Raw genomic sequence first — 22,729 nt, forward strand, 5'->3', positions numbered from 1 at the left:
TAGAGTGTGACAAACCCAAAGTCTAGACAGGCAGAAAATGTCACACACAACAAACACTAATGCACAGCAAAACCACTATGTTAAAAATGCAGGCATAACAGTGTTTATGTTCCGTTGATTCTTACCTCTAAATCATTAAAAAATAAATGTGTGTCAGCAAGATTAAAAATCATTTCTTCCATTCGCAGTCCAAGGGTCACTGCCATTGGTGGATCCTTAAAAAACAGAAAGGAAGGTTAACTACTTAAATACCTTTAAGTTATATCAGAATTACTTTAAAAACTGCTGCATATGAAGTATTTTGAAAAGTTACCACTGCAAGAAATTTCTCTAAAATCCTTTCAGCATTAAGCTATTTTAATATAACGCTACAAGAAGAGACTGCTGAACCTGTGTAAGAACATTTGGGGAGCTGGGGATGTTGAAACATCAAGTTTTTTGAAAGTCAAGGCATTTGTAACCTGGCTAAACTGACAGGGGAAAACCTGGTGGCCATATGTGAACCTGCATAAAGAAGACTGTAAATAGGGAGGGAACTTCTCACAAAAGATATATGTAAGAAAACCAGTATTTATTATAATAAGAATACACAACATTTTTCATCCTTGAACCTTTTCTAAAAATATATAAGTATCATGCCTATCAATTTGTGGGCAAAAAAAAGCTGAGTCATGAGTAACTAATTTTTCTGACCCAATGCACTGAGTCAGCAGCAGAGGTAGGAACGAAATTACTCCATGTGACACCCAGTCCACTGCACAATTCCTCTGAGCTCTTGGCTTTTCTTCCCAACTTTTGGGCACACAGAAGTCCTCACCATGGTCATGCTAAACTGAACTAGGAAAGGTAGTCATCTCTACCAAATGATTACTTTGTAAGCAATTATCCTACACTGTGATAGGAAGGTGTGATTTAAGAGGCCTTTTCAATTTCTAATGTCTCTGCTTTATAAAAATACAAAAGGTAGTCTGAACCTATGCTCACTTTCCCAAATTGAGTTTCACTTTGGATAAATCATCACTGCCTTGCCTATGCTTAGGCCTATATCACTTATTTCCTACACTTTCTGCTGCTCCAGTATATACCCTCGAACCCTGTGCTTGGTCCTTCTCCGTCTCGATATTTACCCTTCTTCCCTGCAGGCACTCACTGATGATTTTCCATGCTCTCCTTTATGATTTTATTGCAGGTATTCATTCAACAAAGTGCCTGTAAGTGTTCTGCTAAGTGTTCTTCAGCGTGCCTACAATCTATGGCACAATTCTTTAGGTGGTCCACAGGAATGGGAAGGCATATGTAAGTTTGTTTGTTTGATACAGATCATCCCTTCATTTCTGATGAAATACAGGATTCCTGTCCCTGGATGAGATTCATTCAAAATGTTGCAACTGTTTGTAGGTCAGCTTCCACACTATCAAATCACTCTACCTCAGCAAGATACCACAAAGCTACCAATCTGCAATAACAGTTTGTCTGAGAGCATTTAGTGTACAGTAAATGTGAGATAATTAATTTAATTTTGCTAGGTTTGCTAGGAAAGAGGTTAAGCCAATTTGCATTACCTTACATTTGTTTTAGAATAAGAATGCACATGGACAGTTCCTGATGCTTAGCTGACACTTGGTAACTAGTTTTATCATTGCCTTAATCGTCTGCCTGAGCTTGTGGGGTTCAGTTAACTTTTTAATACGTAACATACTGCAATGGACTTTTAAAATAGATGTGATACTTTTCTCATTAAGATAAGAAAAAAATTTATATTTCATCATTTAAACTCTGATTGACACTAGCAAGTTTTCAGAAATCCTTTCTTAAATACCTTGAGATTAAAAATCTAAAAGTTTACCAGCATCTGGCAACAAAATCACACAAAACCTCACATGATCATTTGTTAGTATTAGGATCAAAGGCATCCCAGTCAGGATCAGACATCTGCTACTCCAGGGCTTCGCAACGACAGAATAAAAGATGGCTTCTGCCCTCAAGCACTTGAAAACTAATGGTAAAATCTGAAACATAGACATATTTTGACCCTTGCTCGTGAAAAAGTCAGACTTGAAGGGGAGAATATTGTACAAGAAATTGTAATGATCCAAAGTTAGACCCAATTCTCCAGCAGTGAAAGGAAATATTTTTATGTTGACCCTTGACCTGGCCTAGACTACCTTTCAGAAGTAAAACCCAAATGCAGTGCTTAGTAACATAACTTCATCCCCCACATCTTCTGCAGTCATGTTCACTGGATCTGAAAGTCATGTGGCTGAAGGCAGCAGCAAGTGCAAAGGTCATTTTTCCAAGGGGATGATTAAGGAACACACGTTAACAGATTTGCAAAAACCCATGTAAGATACCTAGAACACAAATCAAAATACTCATGAGATTCCTCATCAAGCCATAATGCTTTTATCAAAATGTCATCACATACAAACATGTGTTTCTTCCTCCTTTCTCTAGCATTTTTTTCTCTGCACAGTAAATTATAAATTTTTCTTCCTAGATACAATATAATAAAGAGTATTTGCAATATGCTGCTTTACCTCAATCCTACAAACACTAAAGCATGTGTATAACTTTATGCACAGGTGGTAACTCATTATTATTTATGTGAGTTAAGTTATTCACTGGAGTGCTTCCAAGACTGGAATCTCAGACTTTTGATTCTCAGCCTCTTTTTTCCCCTTCCTGGGTAGAAGCAGACTTAAATGCGGAAATTTGCTATAACATATTCCATTATAATCCAATTTATTTTTACAGGACCTACCAACTATGTATCACAATTTCCTGCCTTGCCTAGTATAGTTGAAAGACGTAAATGTGACAAAGCTTTTATGATTTTCTTATTAGTAGTATTTTAGTAACCAACTATGCCTGACTTTATTACTGTTAAAATGAGATTTCCTATGTTCCTGTTTTGACAAAGGCATGTGTAGGATATTGCTAGGTACTATATGTAAAATAAGATAAAGCAAAGAGAATTCATTTCAGCTTAGCATGAAATCAGTCTGGGATCTCCCCATAACAACTTCTGCTAAGAAGACTCACTGGAATTGAATTCTCAAGACATGAACAATTCTTCTTTTAACAAATTGGCCCAAACTTGCACTGCAACTGTTTAACAAGAATTAAACATCACGTTCCAGCCCTTGCCATGTTAAGTTCATTCCTTCACATACAAAAATAGACAGAGAAAGCAGATTTGTCAGGGTCTTGTGGTTTTATAATGTTTGCACAATGTGGAGGAACATCCCAATCATCGTTTTACTGTCTGTCAACTTGAAGCAGAAGCTGCAGACTGGCTCAAGTGGCACAAAGAACTGAGTGTTGAAAAGAAAGCAAGAAACATGTGCAGCTGATACAGATTTGAGCACAGCAAATTGAGAAACTGAATAAAAGGCAGACTGAAATTCTGCCAAAACGGTATTTTGTGCTACTCTGTACAAGCATACACAAAAGAGGAAACAATTAAAAAAAAAAATCTGGAAGTTTTCCCCCAGGTAATTTGCAGAATAAAGAAGCACAACTCTTTGGCCCTCAGAGGCATGATTTTAGCCAGATATCATTAGCGTGCAGAAGAGTGAAGACCAGCTACAGCACTTCTGTGTACCAAAATACAAATGACTGTAGTTACATTAGTATGAAGGCACTAAACTGGAGCCAGACTGTCTGTCTGTGGACTTCTGTACTAGACTGGTCCATCCACTGGAATGCCTCCTGGGACACTAGGTGAAAATATCCTGGGAAGACCAATATTTAAATGTTTTGACCAAGAGGGAAGTGACTGGAATAAAGCCCCAAAAGCTCAGTGTCCATTAGTGGAAGAAAACTATTTAATATTGTCTTGGAAGGTCAGGTTTCAGCACAAGATGTTCAAAATAATTTAATTTTATGAGAAAATAGTACAAACACACTGAACTCTTTCTTATAAAATCTCAGAAAACAAATAGATATATATACTGTCAGGTAGATTAACTGTGACAGGAATTTGTATGCATGTAGCCTTAAAAATAAGTAAGAAAACAAGCAAAATATATGAATAATATCGTAAGAATAAATTTTCAATTGGTGGCTGTCCTGAACAGACTTACGAAAAATCAACCTCTGGAAAAACTGGAAATGCTTCAGTTAAGTAGCAATATTTTTAGCTTAAAGCTTAGCACTTCCCTACATTATGTAGGAATCTCAGAATTAAGTTCAGCCCTCACTTTCTCATAGGGGATTCTTGTTCCCAGGAGAGCTTCATGTGGGTGGTAATGGAAGAAGAGATTACATCTCTTCTTAATAACCATATCTGATGGCTGATGAGGGAAAACTCACGTACTCCATAGGGAGTTTCTGTTCCACGCTCTCTAGAAGGCGGTAGGAAAATGGACTCAGAGGTCTCAGACTATGAGGGAGTAAATGGAGAGGACAACTGGAGGTCATGAAAGATACACTATTAATACAGATGGACAAAAGCATATTTATGAGTGAATTTGGGAATGTCATCATGGGTGCTAATGGTGACAAAGTTTTTCTGTTTAATGCCTGGACAAGCAGAGAGTGAGCAATAAAAAGTTTCTGAGCCCTTTCCAGAGAAGTGTTCAAGGTTAATGTGGCCTCCCCAACAACTTTCTGCCATTGGCAATGCTATCAAAAATGTCCAAATGTGATCATCAAGTGTGGGTTTGTTTTGATTTTTGCACTTGGAAATCACATTCTCCTCCTTCTAAGGTCACAAGGGACTTTCACTCTTTTTTAACCAGCTGCACCTTGAGTCACAGCATTTATCTGGGCATCCTTGCCCTCTGGATTGACCTGGGAGAAATGAATGAAATACAAATGCTCAGAGGCAGACAAAACTCCAGCTTAATCAGCCTTAAATCAGCAAGAATAACTGGAATGTAATAGAACAAAGAATACACACTGTTCACAGGGAATAAGAATGTTCCTCATAAACTTTAACAGATGATGACATCTCCTAACACATGTCCTGTCACATCAACAAATCCCCACTTAAGAGCTCAGCATTGTAGAAAACTGTATCTGCCAACTGGTGCTCAGCTGCAAAAACCATCATCAGCCACACAAGTCACAATATAACAGCTCAAATGCCAATGTTCATAATTTGCTACTGCAGTAAATAACTAAAAATAGAAATGTACTAGTTTTATGAAGTACAGAGCAGATGAGCAAATGAGCTGAACAATGAGAGGTACTCTTACTGCTGGGAAGCAGCACAGTTTCCCTGAACCCTAACAGAGGTGTAGTGTAGTTTTTATTCTCTTTTTATGTTAGCTCTGACTAGCCCAATAAAGTAACCACTACACCAAAAGTCAGACACAAACACCCACAGGTAGAAACCAGGAAGCCATAGAATATTCCTCCAGATATGTTTTATGTTTTAAATATCAAAGCGATGTGTTGACCAGCCTCTGGCCAAATCTCTCCCATTTCAGTGGATTTTACAGGTATAATCTACTGATGCCTAGATAAGAAGCAGCACTGTGCCCTGTGTTTCAAATGAGATGCTTACAGCTGCATCCAATAAACTAAATCTTTCACCTCATCACTAGTTTTGTTTTTAACATTTTTATTATAACAGCCTTATATAATTTTGAAATCAAATTAATATCACACCATGCAAAGTGCTGGACAAGTATATACCGAGGAGAGTGGCCATTCTCAACTTCAGAAATGCTAAGTCCGAAGTCAGAAATCTGATGTTCTCTTGACAAATACATGACCTGAAACTTGACTACTGGATCCAGGCCTTCCCACATAACCTCTGCCAATGAATGCCCCCATTGCCTGTCTCTCCTCAAGGATGCTTGGTTTGCCTTTCCCTTTTCTCTTCTACTTCAGCTGCTTGTTAAACTGTAGAAATCTTTTGAAAGAGAGCCTGTTTGTCTCCTGGTACCACTGTGGCACTCAAGTGCTCCTGCACACATACATTGGTCCCTGCACCTGGCCATAACAACGTGACAGCCACCTCCACATGCTGCACCTCCCCTCACTGCATTTCCTGCACAGCCTGAATTGCAGCAGAGCAGAGAGATTAAAAGACTCATTTTTAATGTTTTGTTTTTGCCCGATTACTGCAAGAAATAGGGGTAAAGGGTAAAGAGCTAGTGGAAAAGGGGGATGAAAGTTTACATGCCAAGGAGTAGATGGGAAAGAACTGAAGGTGAATATCCTTGCCTGTATATTCACACTAGCTCTAAACCCAGTATCTCACCCCTTGAAAGTATGAAGTAAGCACACTTGGTATAAGAACATGCCTTCCCTTAAAGCAATGTTCACATTAATGATTCACTTATCTCATTTAGAATATTTAAATGTGGGGGAAGGGGAAAACTCTGCTTTTCCTGTGAATATTTTGGGGGGGGAGTTTCTGTTTTGGGAGTAACCTGATTAAGTTATACAAAATGGGTTCACAAAATAAATATGGAAGAACATAGTATGCACAGCTGAGCATCTGTGTAACATTACACGCATTTATTTTTTTAAAATCAGATATCAAATCACCACAGTTAAATAATTTAGTATCACCATTATTTTATGCTACCCTGAATTTTTTTTTATTGTGAAGTAACAATTTAATACCAACTTTCCAGGATAAACAGCTCTCTCAATACTTTTTAAAGCCCTATGTGATCACAAGACTTCAACTGAGAACCTCACAATTTGTGGACTATTTACTCTCATAGCAACCCAATTCTCCTAACAATCCAGACTTCAGTCTGGATTAAGACCTTGTTTACAGATGGAAATCACGTGCAGAAAAGATAAAGGCCACATCTGCTAAACACGTCATGCACCAGAGACTGACTGAGATCCAGCTGTGCTATCTTTCCCTTCTCCCACGTCTAACCTCTTAGGCACTTATGCTCAGAAACATCCCATCTTAAGTTCCAGCAACACTTCAATGACGTGCAAAAGTTAAAGCCTACTCATGATAAGCCCTCCCTGTATTCCCCTTCCTACTGCTCTAGCCTCCGTGCAATCAACAATATATATATTTGAGTTTCATTGGCAATTACTCATTACCTTCCCAACAAGTTCTCTATAAATATGGCAAAGGTAGTCACTGCAGGAACAAAAAAGTCTACTACTCTTACAGTCTCTGGAAAGGAACACATTTCACTACTTGCATGGATGCCACCTATCAGTACAAAGGAAAAAGGATTTTACTTAAGAATTCCTCTCCTTTTGCTTCATGGTTGTTCATGACATTTGTTTACTGATGCTGATCTCAGCAGTATAACTACATTAATTTCACTTGCCCTTGAGATACTCTTAGTTTATGCAAGCCAACTTTATCGGCTGTCAGTACTACTGGCTGTTAATACGCCATTACTGTTTCTAAGGACTCTGTATGGAGAGTCAATTATAGTGGCAGATGTGCTCTTAAAGAACAGTGGTACTGGGATTTTTTCAAATATCCCTACTCATAACAAAGTGAGAAACCAAGAGGAATTACATTTCTGTTGCTGTCTCTGAGACAGTTTTCAAAGCTACTCACAGATGTTTGTGAGCTACAAAATGTGCTCTGATTTTGAAAACTTTGTATTAAAGTTGAGTTAGACTTTACTCACATACTGTGTGAGATGGTACATGAGATGTAAACATCCTAAGGGCACAATCAAAAAAGGATGAAAGTAATGACTACATCACTGGGGCAATTCAGCAACTTCTGTGGCAGTCTATGGGCTACACTCAAAAGTCATATATATGTTCATGTTCAGCTAGATTTCTCTCTTGTTTTGATAACTGTAAGTTAGAAATGGTTCTGACAGTCACTGTTGTTACAGTGTTTGAAAAACAGCAGAAGAGGAGTTTTTGACAGAGTACTGAAATGTGCACTGATTTGGCACTGTGAAGCTGCAAAACAAGCAAGGCTGTTTTTTACTAGACATGAATAACTACCCTTATCTTAGCATTCCAAAAATTCAGATTTTTGTCTGGGCCTGTGAGTTTTCCTATTAGCTTTCTCTTCTAATAACCACAAACAGCTGTCTCAAAACACGGAGGACTGGCCCATCTGTGGTTATAATTCACAGATCTAGCTTTGGACATTTCTGGGACACTGGCTGGGGAGGTGTGTGTGGAAAGCATTTCTCTACTGTACTGTTTCTCACATCCTTTTCTTGAGCATCTGATTCTGGCTGGAATAAAGAGGAAGGAAACTTATGCTAAACAAGCCCTTCGTCTGACATAGTATGGACACGGTTATGTTCTTAAAAAGAAATACCTTTGTATCAATTACAACACCTAGAAAATCTACATCCATGTATGTACATACCAATATTCTCCCTGTCCATTTTCTTCCCTTCCATACATTTGTCCTAATTTTTTGTTTTACCCCGGCCTTTAGCTCTACCCTTCCCAGCAGTCCACTCCTGCTGCTACTCACTGGTCTTCCCACCAGTCCCTTGTCCCCTTGCCCAGGCACCATCCCCTGGGCTCCCACCACCAGCCCAGCGGGGCTCGCTGCTGACTCAGCAGGGGACCTCCCACTCCTGCAGGCTGCGACTGCCTCTCTCTGCTCTCCTGCTCGCTGCTCTGTGACCTGAGCTGCTTTTGGATCTCATCGGAGGGGAGAGGACGGGTACAACTGTCTGCTTGGGAAAGGGATTCACTCCCCAACATTACTCACTCCAGAGCCAGCCAAGGGAACCAAAGATTCAGTGGAAAAGATGGGGAGTCAAAGAATAACATCTGCAGCTGGCGTCCAAGCAGGTCTGTCTCATACTTGCTCATTCTGATTTATCAGTTTCCCCTAAATTCACCCATCGTTCCAGTTTATTTCTTATTTCTTCCTCTACGCATCCAAATAGTCAGTTATTTCCATTTGCCCATTACCTCTATTATCTCCCTGCAACGTCTCTTCCAAAGTACCTCAGGAACTCATCCTTGTTCCTCTATAAACTCTTCCCTCATTTCCAGCATCTGCTTCAGCCCTGCCTCATATATTGTGCTTAGGGTCTGTGTCTCATTTCTCTCCTTGACTTTTTCACAGTAACCCTCTGAAAACGGGGCTTACTGTACACTTTCCCTCTACCTTCACCCAAGCCATGATGAACATGGAAGGTGAAAAACACATACATGTGCAGGCCAGATCGCTCTGATACAGCGAATTGATGCAGAATTCATGGCTCACATACCTTGCCATACTTCTGTGCATAGGATCCTGTGAGCAGCGAATGAAAAACTATGATTGTTTCATCCAAATCCCAGACAAATACACGCTGAAAAAAGAAGTGGGGACAGTATTATTAAACAAATAACGTCAAAGTCCCACCACCATCCCACCCAGGGGGCTAAAAGTCAACTCAGTCCTAAAGCTTAACTAACCACTTAACCAAGCAGGTTTTCTCTGAAAATCAGCAAGAACAGCCTATCATGCACGGTAAAAAGTTAGAAGGAGAGTAACTTTTGAACTCTTCAACCATTTATTATTTGTCCCCTAAAAGTCTTTTCAAAACAGCTGTGTAACACAGATTTCAGAACCATGATGGTGGTCAAACATAACTGTTAACTTAAGGATAAACAGTACTCTCAGATACACTTCTGCAAGTCTTACTGATTCAAAGTTCTTTATTTCTCCCGCATAGCTAAAATTAAGTCTTGGGTAAAAGTACTATATGCCAGATATAATGTCATATAGAATTTAAATAATATTGTAGGATAAAATGGATTATTCTAACTCAAAAAAAAAAAAAAAAAAAGGAAAGAAACTCCTTATATTGATAAGGCGTTAATTTTCACTGGTAAACTATAAAAGAAACAGAAAAACTGAAATGTAAAAAGTTAAAGAGTCTTTTCACTGGAAAAAATAAATCCTTTGAGAAGCAAAAAATGTGTAACAGTTTCTGTATAAAAGCAATGGCATTTACATTCGGTGCCTAGCACTGCAGCCCACCCTGCCACCCCAGGAGCGGCTGTGTGGCCAGCCAAGTCCCAGCAACAGTCTCGTCTTCTGCTGTACCCAGGGCTGTCAGTGAAGGCACAGCAGTGGGGCTGGCCAGGGCTGCTCGCTCCCACTGCCGGGCTGGTGGCAGCAGGGGACACACCGCACCAGCGGGCAGCACCTTCCCCTGATGCCAGAGCTGGAGTGTTTCACACACACACAGGCACTCCGCTTCCTCCTCCTCCTCCTCCTCCTGTCACTGTAAGGCAGCGCACTGCTAACACAGGAGTAATAAGACTATAATTACTCCGTTGCTAAGAGGTCACTTGTGTTTTAAATCGTCACCCCATATATTAGGCAGATATATTTCTTCACTAAGGCACTGATCTTGCACATACTTAAGTACAGCCATAACTTCGCTGATGTAAGCTGCCTTATTGAAATCCACTGACATTACTTACAAGCACAAGGACAAACCTGTGCCTAAGTATTTGAAAGGCTATGGCCAGATGATCCTGAATATTTACACTGCATTCATAAATACACGTAATTAAGCTGAGCAGCATATTTGAGATTTCCTATTCAAAAAACTATAAGAAAATGTGACAATTTTGAATACAGAACTCTCACAATTTTGTGGTTCTATTGCATGAGAAACTGAAACACATGCAATCTTAGAGCTAAAAAGTGCAAGGCTGAATCACATTTTCTTTTCTGCCTAACTTTTGTCATACACGACAGTAATGTCTCATTGTACATGTATGTTAAAACAGCAACTAATATCTGTTATATTCAGTTAGTGAGACCGAGTCCATGATGCTTTCTAGAGTGCTTTAAGCTATTTCCACAGCTGTAGTTTTCGAAATTTACTCTTCATCAGAAGAAACCTCCACATTACCATTCATCAGTTATGGCAGGCATACCTCCAAGTCACTGTCCGGAGGGGGTGATGGATTATTCTTCCGCCCTCTACCCCGAGACTTTGACCCAGAACTCCTACACGTTCTCTCATCAAGATCTTTGATTGGCGTGGAGGGGCTCTGCACTGTGTCAAACTCCCCTGTAAAGTCAACCATTCATGGCAAAATTAGTGCTGGATTTTTAAATAATAAACTTTTTTTTCTCTCAAAGCTAGACAGGTCTGTATGCAAACTCAACCACAAGATGCACCTAAAAAAACTGTATAAAATGAGTGGTAACATGGTTTGTCTTATGTAGATGGAATCTGCAGATGCCACATACACTTTTGACTTTACCAAGGAAACATTATAAACCTTAGCAGAATAAGAGAAAGATTAAAATGACACATACGCATGCGCAGACATATATACAAATACACATGAACACACGCAAAATATTGATATATCCAAGGAAGATGTATTTTAGAAATCACACTAATGACTTCTAAAAACATGAAGTCCCTTTTAGTTAAAGTAGTTCATTTCCCATGTTTGGAGTTCAGCTAGACTTATTTCCAAGTCCTGCGTTACTTTTACCAGAACACCCATTGGCACTCGTCCACACACCAGAACAGGCAGTCAGCTTGCTGCTTCATCTCCTCCTCCCATGTCACTCTTTAGTGGAGTTCACTTTTTTTTTTCCACCTTACCTCTACCCATAAATTGGCAGAGGAAAGTCATAATATTAAATGCAATATTCCAGTTACTATCAGAAAGAGGGTGAAGTCGTACTTGTATTCTGATCATCTTTCTCTAGGTATCAGCTATTGTCTGCTGTCAGAGAGAAGATGTACTGGAAGGACCATTGATCCGGCATGGCATAGTTGCTCTTAAACACTCAGGCCCATCCCTGACTTTTACCCATTTAGTCTACTTTGCTTCTGCTGGTAACAAAAGGCTTTAGAGGTGATGACAAAACAGTAGATATAGAAGACAGACAGACTGAAGAAGGTATCATCTCCAGGAAGGACGACACGGAACTTCCCTTTACAAAGTACTTTTATGCCACAGCTCAGTAAATGGAAAATATCCTTTTTTTCATAACACAGTATCTTCAGTTCCCCTTTAAAACTGCTAGCAATAAATGCAGTTTGGCTAGGTACCCAAGTGCTAAATGACATAAATCCCCCTTCATCATCTATCCCATTAACGATTTGATTTTTCTTCATTAAAGAAGGAAAGCGTACAGCCTTGATCTGACATCTGCTACCGAGTTTGATTCAAGAGAGTCCTTGTGCTGCATGTAATTGTGCGTTTCTGTGCCATTTTGGTAATATTTCTTGAAAGCGCTCATGATGGCATATCTGCAGAAGAAATTAACACTTGGTAGAAACATTTCCCAAGAATCATCTCTGATGCATCTGATTTTTAGCTGGAATTTGAACATTTTTCATTTTTACTAAAGAGCATCCCTAAGTGGCCAGCAGATCAAGGAGAGTGATTTTTTGCTCCATTATGAACTCACAAGTCCACGTCTGGAAAAATGTCTAGTTCTGGGTCCCCAAGTAGAAAGGAGATATTGACAAACTGGAGTTAGTCCAGGTGAGGGCCACGAAGACAGTTAAGGGGCTGAGCATGCAGAAGGAAAGGCTGAGTGACTCTTCACAGAGGTATGCAGAGAAAGGACAAGACGCAACAGACAGAAATCACAGTAAGGGATATTCCTGTGAGACACAAGGAAAAAATCCTTCACTGTGAGAGTGGTTAGGCCCTGGGACAGGTGCCCAGAGAGGCTGTGCATTCTCCATCCTTGGAGATACTCAAAACTCCATTGGACACAGCCCTGAGTAACATAATCTAAGTTGGCTCGTCCATGAGCAGGTTGGACCAAAAGACCCACAAAGGTCCCTTCCAACATGAATGACTGAATGTTTCTGTGATCTTCCCTGAGTCATTCACCTCAATCTCCCTCCACAACAAAGAAAAAAAGAATTCTGGTCTAGCAGGCTTTAAGAAGAAAAAATAGACTGCAGTCTCAATTAAGGGTCTGTGCATAATGTAACACAATAGTTAAATTCTTAATCTCTTCCATCATTTATTTATACCTTACAGTGAACCACATACAGAAGATTATTAAAATAAATACACTGGGAAATGTATTTATATATCTTGACTGGAAAAATACTGTTGTATTTCTTGGAAGAATAAGATTTAAGCCCATAATGTCACATTCCTGAATAGGAGCTCTAGACATTGTGAGGAAAGAATTCAAGATTCAAGGAAAGGGGAGAATAAGAAGAAAGTTAGTTCCCGAGCGCATTGGTTAGGACATTTACCTGGAGAAGGACATATCCAGGTTCCACTGCCTTCTCTGGGGTACACTTGTTTATTTGACTGAATGATTGATATATATGAAGTACAAAGACATATTTTCATGGTCCGGAATCCATATCCCTGTATCCTCAAGTGGAAGGTGATGAATCCTCCATGAAACAGGAGGAAATCAAATCTGTCTCTCTCACTTCCTGGGAAAGTACTCAAATTATTCTGCTATTGCCTGGAAGAAGACACTACTTTTTTCTCAAACTAAGTGATGACTACTTCAATGTCACAAAACCATGTGCGTCTCTGCTTGTGCAGAACAGAGCCAAACTTTCAGGCAGCAGCTCAGAAGAGATTTTCAAAACTGCAATTTGAGAATTTATTCCAGATACCATTTTAGACAGGACTGTCCTGATTTGGATAAGGATCATATGCATTCTGTAGTAGTTTCTCTTTCAGCTAAAACTCGTTTGCCAAGAAATGACGGGAAAATTAAGCAGCAATAATAATATCTAATGAATAATGTTCCCATGGTGTTTTCACTTGTCCCCGCAGAACCGTGAGAGAGAGTTCTTGCTGACTAATCATTTCTATTCCCAGCATGGTGTTGATGTCAGTAAGGACACTGCAGGCAGTGGAGCGATCAATAAGGTCACATTATCTTAGTTCTTTCCCCATAAGAAGAACAGCAAAATATACTTTGGAAAATGTACAAATGTGCAAAAAGATGCTTCATAACCAGAATCCTCGTGCAGCAAAAACCTACACTGGCTTCAAAATAAGTTCTGAGTGTGCAATAGTTCTGTATGAAAATATAATTTCCAAGATTTTTCTGACAGAGTGAAAAAAATGTCCCAAAACAAAACCCCAGAAATGAAAAGGCAAAAATTAAATAAGTAAAGATGAATGTTAACATTCTTACCACAAAAGTCTTCATATTTATAACATTTCAACATTTTACAACAAAATCAAGACTCATTTCTACAGTAATGTATTAAAACATCTGTTCTCAATGACTGTGTTTACTCTAATCTACTAAAAATAAAATATTAAAAAAACCCTGTTGTAAATCTTCTCTGAAAGTATCCAACAACTGAAGTAAATAACTTCAATTTCCATTTAGCATTAGCCATTACCAGTTGCCCCAGGCTTCTGCTTGTGTCAACACTGTACATGACTGCATAATTATCCATTAATCAATACTGTAACTAATCACTGTACCTTGTAAGTTCTAGATATTTAAAGCCAGCTTTATTTCATTACACTAATCACTAAATCAGAATGAGCAGCTGTCTCTTCCTTGAACGCAAGGTATGCATCTATTTTAGAACTGCAGAAGTCAGTAGTGCATGTTTTTTTGAACAACTGTAGGCTTAATTGCTTGATTTGCTTTTTACCAACAGCAGGCTAAAGGAGCAACTGCATTTTCTTATCCTCTGTCTGCTTTGGAAAGGAGGTCAATGCTGATAAAAGGAAAACTTATTAAAAATTCAGCCATGTAACATAAAAGAATACGAGAAATTCTAGTACCAAAGAGTACTGAAAACATTACCCTCATGAAGAGTTCCTACTGCAGCTCATATTAGACAGAAATTTTTATTGCAATGTTTGAAATTTTTTAGCTTTTCCAATACTCAACACGTGCCTAATAAATATACTTCATAGCCTCCTCCCACTGGAACTATGAGCAGCATCAGAGATCCAATAAAGCCAGAGGAAAATGTTAAAACCAGAACATGGAATGACCACTTTATCACAGATGTTCATACACATACTCATACACTGGTTCATGTCCAGCATGAAGCCTTCCATGTCATGGAGACCTTGCAGCAGTTCCAGTTAGAGGACAGGGAGCTACACCTGTTACAAACAGAGGTGGTCTTTCATATCCAGAACATTGTTTCCCACCTCTAGTTTGATGTGAACATCCCCCTCTCCCTGTTAAAAGACAGTTGTACCACTTAAACAGAGGAGAGGTGTGGGCACAGTCTGCATATAGACCTAATGCCATCTCCTGGAGAAGCTGCAAAGGGTGACTTCATTGTGGGTACTAAATTAAGAGAGACCAAGCTCTGTTGCATCCCAGTAACTGAATTGGAGCTAATATCCTATGACTTATTCACCTCGCCTAACTCTGTACATATGAAAGTGAGGTGCCTGAACATGAAGCTTTTACTCAGGCCTACTTCCTCTGTTAGAATTTTATCTGCCCTAGATGAAATACACTCATGTACTCATCAAAGGTACTCAAATGTACTCATCTCCTGAGACCTCATCTCAGGATTCATCTCGCTTACCCCAATTTGAGATGAAGTGCCCTTGGAGATACCTATTTGTCTCACAGACACTCTGTGGTAACAAGTGCATTTTGAAAAATCTTAATATAGGGCAGGTACAATACAAGCTCAGAAGAGAAGTCCATGGGAAGGTTAAGGAGCTGAGCCTTACACAGATGTGGGATGGATGAACTTCTGAGCCCCTTCATACTCTCCTTATGGATCGACTTTTGCTACATATTCTTACCAGACAGAGCTGTCGAAGATGGGTTTCACATTACAAGCCTTTTTTTTTCCTCGTTTGTAATGTGTTATTGCTTGTTGTAAGTACCAGAAACAGTAAAGTCTATTTCAATTTTCATCTCATTTTCTTTACTTGGTCAATAAATAAAATTGTAACTGATATTAACTCTTGATCTGATGGGGCTTTATTATGAAAACAAGAAATCCTATATGTGTGGAGAGTACTAGAGGCTTTGATTAGTTATTTGAATTAATAGCTAGCAGAGATGGCAGAAGAGTGAAGTGCCTTGCTGTGTTCAATCTTAGGTTTTAGTTGGAGTAAGTCTTAAGGACCAAGCGATAAAGGCCTGTCAGACAGCAAGTCAACACGGTGAGTGCTGAAGCTCTGCAGTATGATCTACTGTATCTGAAGTGCACTTCGCTGACTGTCTTCACTTCAAAGACACTGCACCTCACTGATGGGAATTTATTTTTATAGTGACACAGAAGGGCACAGACATGTCATGTATTCGCAAAGTGGGTGTTTCACTCTTAGCAGAGGGTTGCATGATCAGTGCAACACTTCACAGAAATAAGGAGCGTGGGGGCAGATTTGTAAGTTCAGATGCACAACCTACTTAAGAGGAAAACAAGTTCATATGCTTAAACATTCCACAAACAAGAAAAATCCTTACTGTTTCATAGATGTGACGCCTTCAATGTTTTTTCAACCTGTTCAAGCTATGTAAGATTCCTTTTCTTTGCCAATGCTACTCAATATTAAAGGAGTTTGTAATACATGATAAATTTGTAGAGAATTTCTAGGAAACACAGATACACAAGGATGATACTATATGAGAAACACCGCCTGATTTTCTCAAATAAGAATACGGAGGAAAAACAAAGGAGCAAGGAAAAGTACACAAGACATGCGCAGTTATGAAAACATCACTTGTGAGTACTCTTCACACTCTTTTAAAAATACTTTGTACATGATTTGTGTCTGCTATGGATGTCCTGCAACTGTTAAAATTTCACTTGATTTCAAGTTACCTCTTAGCTTTTTCTTCCTAAATCGGCATTCTGAGACTACTGAATAACATTTTACACTTTCATCAAAACCCAAGGGAATGTGTATCTCCTCATATCCATTCCATACCACAAACATGCACATGCACACACACACACACTTACTTTAAAAATCAGCCTGAGGAAAAGTTTCAACTCATGCTATTAAAATTCCAACATTTCTAGTAAATTTAAGCATCTTATATGAAGTATGAGGCCTTGCTTATACTTCTCTACACAGTATTACCCTTCCTTTGTACAAATTCGTTATCATAATACATTATTTTTTCTACTATCCTTTTCAGTGAGATGGTGCAGTTGTTAGGCTGAGAATTAGGAAGATTTATGCAATGAGTTGATTTTGTGATTAAAGCACATTTTCCCCCTATTCAGAGCCTAATCCCAAACCCAGTTTGTTAGCCTTTTTTAGAAATGCTCGCAGTCTGTGGGTAAGGCAGACACTACTCATGCCACCCGAGTGAAGCCAGCACCCCTGTAAGAGACTGCTCTGAGAGAGCACTGAGCCAGGTGGCTAGCAATTGATAACCTTTCCCACAGGTGCAACGCACAGCCTTAGTAGGCTACTTAGGTTATGGATATATGACATAATACTGAGCTAGATCTTTAACAACCTCCTATATAATAGAAACAATACAGAAAAGTGGGCATGAAAAAGCAGGTTCTTTTCACCCAGTAAGGCCACCACGCTCGTCTGACTGTGGCTGTGAATTTCTAAACTAGCCCACCAAGATCTTCATAGCTCTGCACTGTACTATGCATAATTTCAAATACATAATTTTAACTTTACTTTAGTCCCATTTATATTAAATGGGGGAAAATAAATTGGTTAGATGTTCAGGAACTTAGAAATCTAGCATAAAAAAAAAAAAAAAGAAAGAAATCCATATTAACCTTTGTTTTTGCAGAACACATAGAAAGGAGCAGGTAAATGACTGTGAACTGGGTTATAACGATAATGAGAAAAAACGAAGAGCTGCTATTACCCAGCAGGAGTGCCCTAGGAATCCAACCGGGTCACAAAAACACTGTCTTGTAGAGGATGTGCACAAGGGGGCAGAGTTGGGCAGGCAAAGGCAGTCTCCTGGTGCCTCCTGAGAACTTTCTTTTTGCAACTTCAACTACTTCAATGCTATTTTTAGAGAGACTTGTGCTGAGCCGATTGCTCTGTTCTTAGTTACCTAAATTTGTGAATTAGCAAGCACGGCTTGTATACATTTGAATAAAGCCCATCTACTCTTGCTAGCATGACTGGGGCATAATTAAATGAACAAGAGTATCTTGTTTTAAAATCTTTACAGCAATACTTCCGAACATGTAGGTGGATACAGGAATGTTCCACTCTCAGGAGAGCTCATTGAACTTTTATTTCAAAATTTACTAGCGGTTTGTTACTGTATGGTTGGTTTTGGTACTAACAGATCCCTACTAGACTGTTCTAACTTTTTTTCAGGCCTACTCCTTCCACAGACAACCATCTCAGTCTGTAAAGAGATTTAGTTAACAAACAAACTAGACAGGTTTCCTAACTAAACAAACAAACAAACAAACAAGCTTATTTTGGCTGGTTTCATGATTAAGTTTTCTGAAAGGCATGAGCTTAAAATGTCACTATTCAAACAAGGTGGATACAGAAATCTTGTCTTTATACAAGTACAGAATAAAATACAAAAATTGTTTTCACCTGAATGTAGATCTGTACCTGGTTGACTAGTCAGGCCAGAGAGAGAGTCCTGTAACTGGTAGGTTGATGATGATGAAGTGCCATCAGCCGTGTTGTTTGAGGTCATATATGCACCATATGTTGATGCTGAGTAATACTGTGCATATTGATTTTGGCCAAAAGCTGTGTATGGTGGATAATCCTAAAACAGCAAATGCAGCAGAGTATTTAATTAAGTAGAGTAATGAGTGATTTTTCCATGAAGTATTTCTAAGTGTGCAATCATATGACTTTTGCAAGAGTTTTAGGGGTTTAGTTTAGATTTTTTTTTTAATTTAAGGCTCTTTAACATTTTTTGATTTAAGGATATTTACTAAAAGACTACAGGGAGGTTGCTGAAGTATTTAAGTGCCAAAAGATGCAACTAGGCTTCTACTGGGATTTTGGTTGCTTTCCACAGAAAATAGCACTGAACCACAGTAAGTCTAATTCAACATAACAGATCGAAATGAAAATAACATGCTATCATTGGAGTTATATAAATAATTTTCTAATTGACAAACAAAAATGTTAATACTCATACCTGTTGTGAACTACTGAAGTTTGTAGAATTTGAAACAGAATTGTTTGCATAAATAGTGGAAGATGGTGTAAAACTAGAACCTAAAATTTAAAAATACAATTAACTGTGAGAATTCTCTTTGCGAATCAAAATAAAATTCTAAATACAATATTCCATGTTAAGATACAGATGAATCAGAAGAACAAACAACTTTTATTTTTTGTTTAAACAATAAAACATTGTAATGAAACTTTAAAAGAAATGAAATATTACTTCCACGCATACAGGCATACATTCCTCTTCACACCATGCAAAGAAGGTATTGGCGGTAAGTTATTACACCGATCAAGAAAGCATTTTTCGATTTATTGCAGTGTCTCACCTCTCCTCAAATATTGTTTTTCTCTTTTGCCTCCTTTTGTAAATTCTAACACTTTAGTGCATGTTCACTTATGAAACAAAAAACTTTTCAAAGAATATTTTAATGATCCAGGTGTTTTTAATCGATCTGTAATGAGGCATGTCCTTGTTTTCAAGATGTCAGATGATTCACATTGTAATTTGCAATATTTAAAAGATTAGCCATTGTACTGGAAGCTTAAAAATTATCCAAATAAAGCAGGTTATCAATGGTTATCAAAGGGTAATAAGTGAATTAATACTTGAATAATAAATGAAAGAATAAATATGAGTTAAGGAGAAATTCTAACAAATTATGTTAATCCAAAGAGAACCAAGTACCAAACGATGTCATACTCAGACACATGGAAACAAGGAAAAGTGACTTGTGTACGACAAGTACACCAAATACAACAAATGCTTCCAGTCCTGCCATGTGATTTCACCCCATAAAAAATGAAGGTGCAAATAAGGGCTGCACTGCATGACCAGATCTAAATTAACAGATAACCAAAATGAATACATATATGCACATCAGTACTGGAAAAAAATACTTAGTTTTAAATTTTAGAGGTAAAAGTATCTGTCAACGACAAGTGTACTTGCCAGAGTTCACAAAAATGAATCGAAAATATATCATAAATATGAGGGACGAGGGGGCTGTCAGCAGCAGTGGGACGGGATGAGCCCTGGTGGTGGTGGCTACTCACCTGGCATCTGATAAGAGTAGGGTGTTTGGCCTGGCTGTGGGGTGGAAAACCCTGGGCTGTAACTTAGGCACCCGCTCTGCAGTGGTGATTGGGTCTGCGAGAGCCCACTTTCCGTCTTGATGCCTGGCAACATTACACCCAAATCTGTATAAGAAATTAATTTTCAACTGATTCTTTAAAATATTTTCTTACAGTTGGGAAAATAAAAAAGAAAGCAAAAAACGTTCACATCAGCATTGCTCTTACTTCTACGTAAGATGAAGTAATAAGAGGTCAAATACCGTAAGTGGGTAAGCTGTACGGCTGTCCTGTCTGTGAGTAGGCTGTATAGACCGCTGGTTGCTGCATTCCTGAATACTGGGTTTGTCCGGCATAGGCAGACATTGTTTGAGCTGCTGGTGTAGAAAGAATGTGTGGATAGGGCCTAAATATTAGGAAAAATAGCATTACTGTGGCAACAAATACTTTGTATGTTGATTCAAGCAATAAAGTAAAGAAAAAGGTTTAAAGATGTCCAAAGGCAGTTCATTGTTCTGCCAACTGTTCCTCTTTTGGGATTTATTCCATCACCCACTGAAATAAGCTGAAAACCACTCTGGCTCACATTCCCCAGGGCATGGTGAATATTTTGTGCTGTCCCATCACTACAATTTAATTCTTAAGCTACTGCATCCAGCTCTAGGTGGACTGGGCCACCGCTATATGGCTTTATATAGATTTGACCCCTTTGAGCCAAGATCAGCCTGCTTAAATCAGAAAAGCCCTCATGCTTTTTTAATCCAGTGGAGGGAAGCTTGGACTAGAAGAACAAAGGAAATACAGAGGTGAACATTAAAGCTACTACATTATGTCCTCTCTGTATGGTTCTGCTTCAACAGACATCTAGTCTCTGGCTTCAACGGGAGATGGATTGTGCCCGTTGAGAGCAGCGTGAAAAATATTGACGGCAATACTTTGGTAACCAGATGGGCTTTAAACATTTGGAAAATATGGGCTAGGAAAACAGAATGGAAATAAAAATGGTCTTTTATTTATAAATACTGGGGTTTTATAGAGCGATTGAATAAAATCAAGTTTAAAATTTTTGCCCTCCAGAGCTGCAAAAACATACAGAGAAACATTTGTCTTGGATTGTTTTGTAAGTCAAATAAGACTTTATGGACCAAGAGTTGAATAAACACACTCTGCAGAATTACGCTAACTGAAACCTGACCATTAAAAGCCATGACTAAATTTCAGATTCTAATTTTTTTTTATTTTTTCTTTCTAATTAGTTCAGTACAGTTGGCAGCAGTTACTATCAGAAAAAGGATTACTTATTAATTTAGATGCCAGTAAATTATTACAGTAGATTAAAAATTCTATTAAACCTTGTAATGTATTTGGCCAAAAGTATCAGATATAGTTTGCCAAAACCTGTTTTAAGTGGAATAAGGTGGACTGTTCTTAGTTCAGGCACCTACTTTCTGTATCAATAAATATTGGCTATCATGATATCAATGCAAATTCATTAAAGAAACTTGAGAAAGTCTAATCAGCTACAGTTTCAATGTTTTCTCTGTATCAAAGTCACATAGTAGTTGTATCAAACACACGGAAACAAATAGATGGCATACTAGAATCAAGCACCCTCGTGTACAACACTGACTGTAGGACAAGCAAACTAATAGCCTGCCAACTGCAGCAGTTTCATTTAACATCTTTGGTGCTTCTTCCTAAAGTTCCCACTCCTGGATTCATGTGATTGCCCAAGAATCTGTTTTCAAAAAAAGTGAAAGACATTTTCTATTCCTAACAATGCCCATTGGCTTAAAAAAAAAAAAAAAAAAAAAGATTAAAAGCTAATAAAATTTATTTAATTTTTAAATCTTATGATACCAGAGAAGGAGGAGGAAAGGATGGTTCGTGACTGTGGAATGTTTGGAAGCGTTTGGCAATGCTGGCGCTGGGAGGATCTGTGACAGGGTTACTCCTCAGTATGCATCTTGCACATGCAATTGTGATTTCTAAATATAAACTGTCTTCTTCAAATTATGTCTGTATACATTGCCAGCACTGTTAAGATGCTGATGCCTGAGAACATAATGGTCTGGTTTTTTCCTTCTGTTGTGTGCAGATATTCAAGGGTATTTCTTGTGCAGCAATACCATACTGCACAGAGCAGGATCCTACTCTGTAGCAATGTGAGGGAAAAAATTTGGAGAGAGAAATGTAATGGAGTCAGTATTGAGGATTAAGTATTTTCCTTTCTCTCTCTTTCTTCTGCTGATGAACACTTGTTTGCAACAAACCACAGAACTGCCTACAGCCAAGGTCAATTCCCTATAAAAGACTAGAAGAGGTGCAGACACTAACTTGGAGGGATATATCTGTGGAGAGTACTGGTGCGCTGATCTTGGGCTGTAGCCACTACTTGTTATTACTGCAAAACAGAAAACAAGAGTACAGCAGTTAGAAACATTATGACACCGATACAGCCAAACAGTCTGAATACCAATGCAGCAACATTAACAGAGAAGCTTATTGAAATGGACAGCTTTTCAACAAAGTAGGTGTCACCTGAACTGCAATATCTTAATACAAAAATTAAAAAACTCCCAAATCATTCATAGTTGTACAGAACTCTCTAGTTGGTATGGACATGTCATGCTTTTTCAGTTTGACTGACATGTTTCTGAATATATTGCAGAGGCAATTTCAT

General features: G+C 38.5%; 1 protein-coding gene across 11 annotated transcripts in view; it reads right to left on the reverse strand.

Moving 5' to 3' along the window:
- EYA4 (EYA transcriptional coactivator and phosphatase 4) overlaps positions 1-22,729 on the reverse strand; it is a gene marked incomplete at both ends in the record, with an annotated part of 135,866 nt that overhangs the window by 15,058 nt on the left and 98,079 nt on the right. For 6 of the 11 annotated variants that reach the window (XM_082306232.1, XM_082306237.1, XM_082306238.1 and 3 more), the window contains 8 exons: positions 126-215; positions 9,144-9,227; positions 10,813-10,949; positions 18,379-18,559; positions 18,941-19,020; positions 20,029-20,172; positions 20,310-20,452; positions 22,384-22,450. In XM_082306232.1, the coding sequence (XP_082162358.1) occupies positions 126-215; positions 9,144-9,227; positions 10,813-10,949; positions 18,379-18,559; positions 18,941-19,020; positions 20,029-20,172; positions 20,310-20,452; positions 22,384-22,450 (926 nt within the window). The remainder of the gene's footprint in view (positions 1-125; positions 216-9,143; positions 9,228-10,812; positions 10,950-18,378; positions 18,560-18,940; positions 19,021-20,028; positions 20,173-20,309; positions 20,453-22,383; positions 22,451-22,729) is intronic. The other 5 variants (XM_082306241.1, XM_082306239.1, XM_082306240.1 and 2 more) reach the window with 1 other exon arrangement.

Source organism: Platalea leucorodia, assembly GCF_965183815.1.
Source record: "Platalea leucorodia genome assembly, chromosome: 3".
In the NCBI taxonomy this organism is placed as follows: Eukaryota; Metazoa; Chordata; class Aves; order Pelecaniformes; family Threskiornithidae; genus Platalea; species Platalea leucorodia.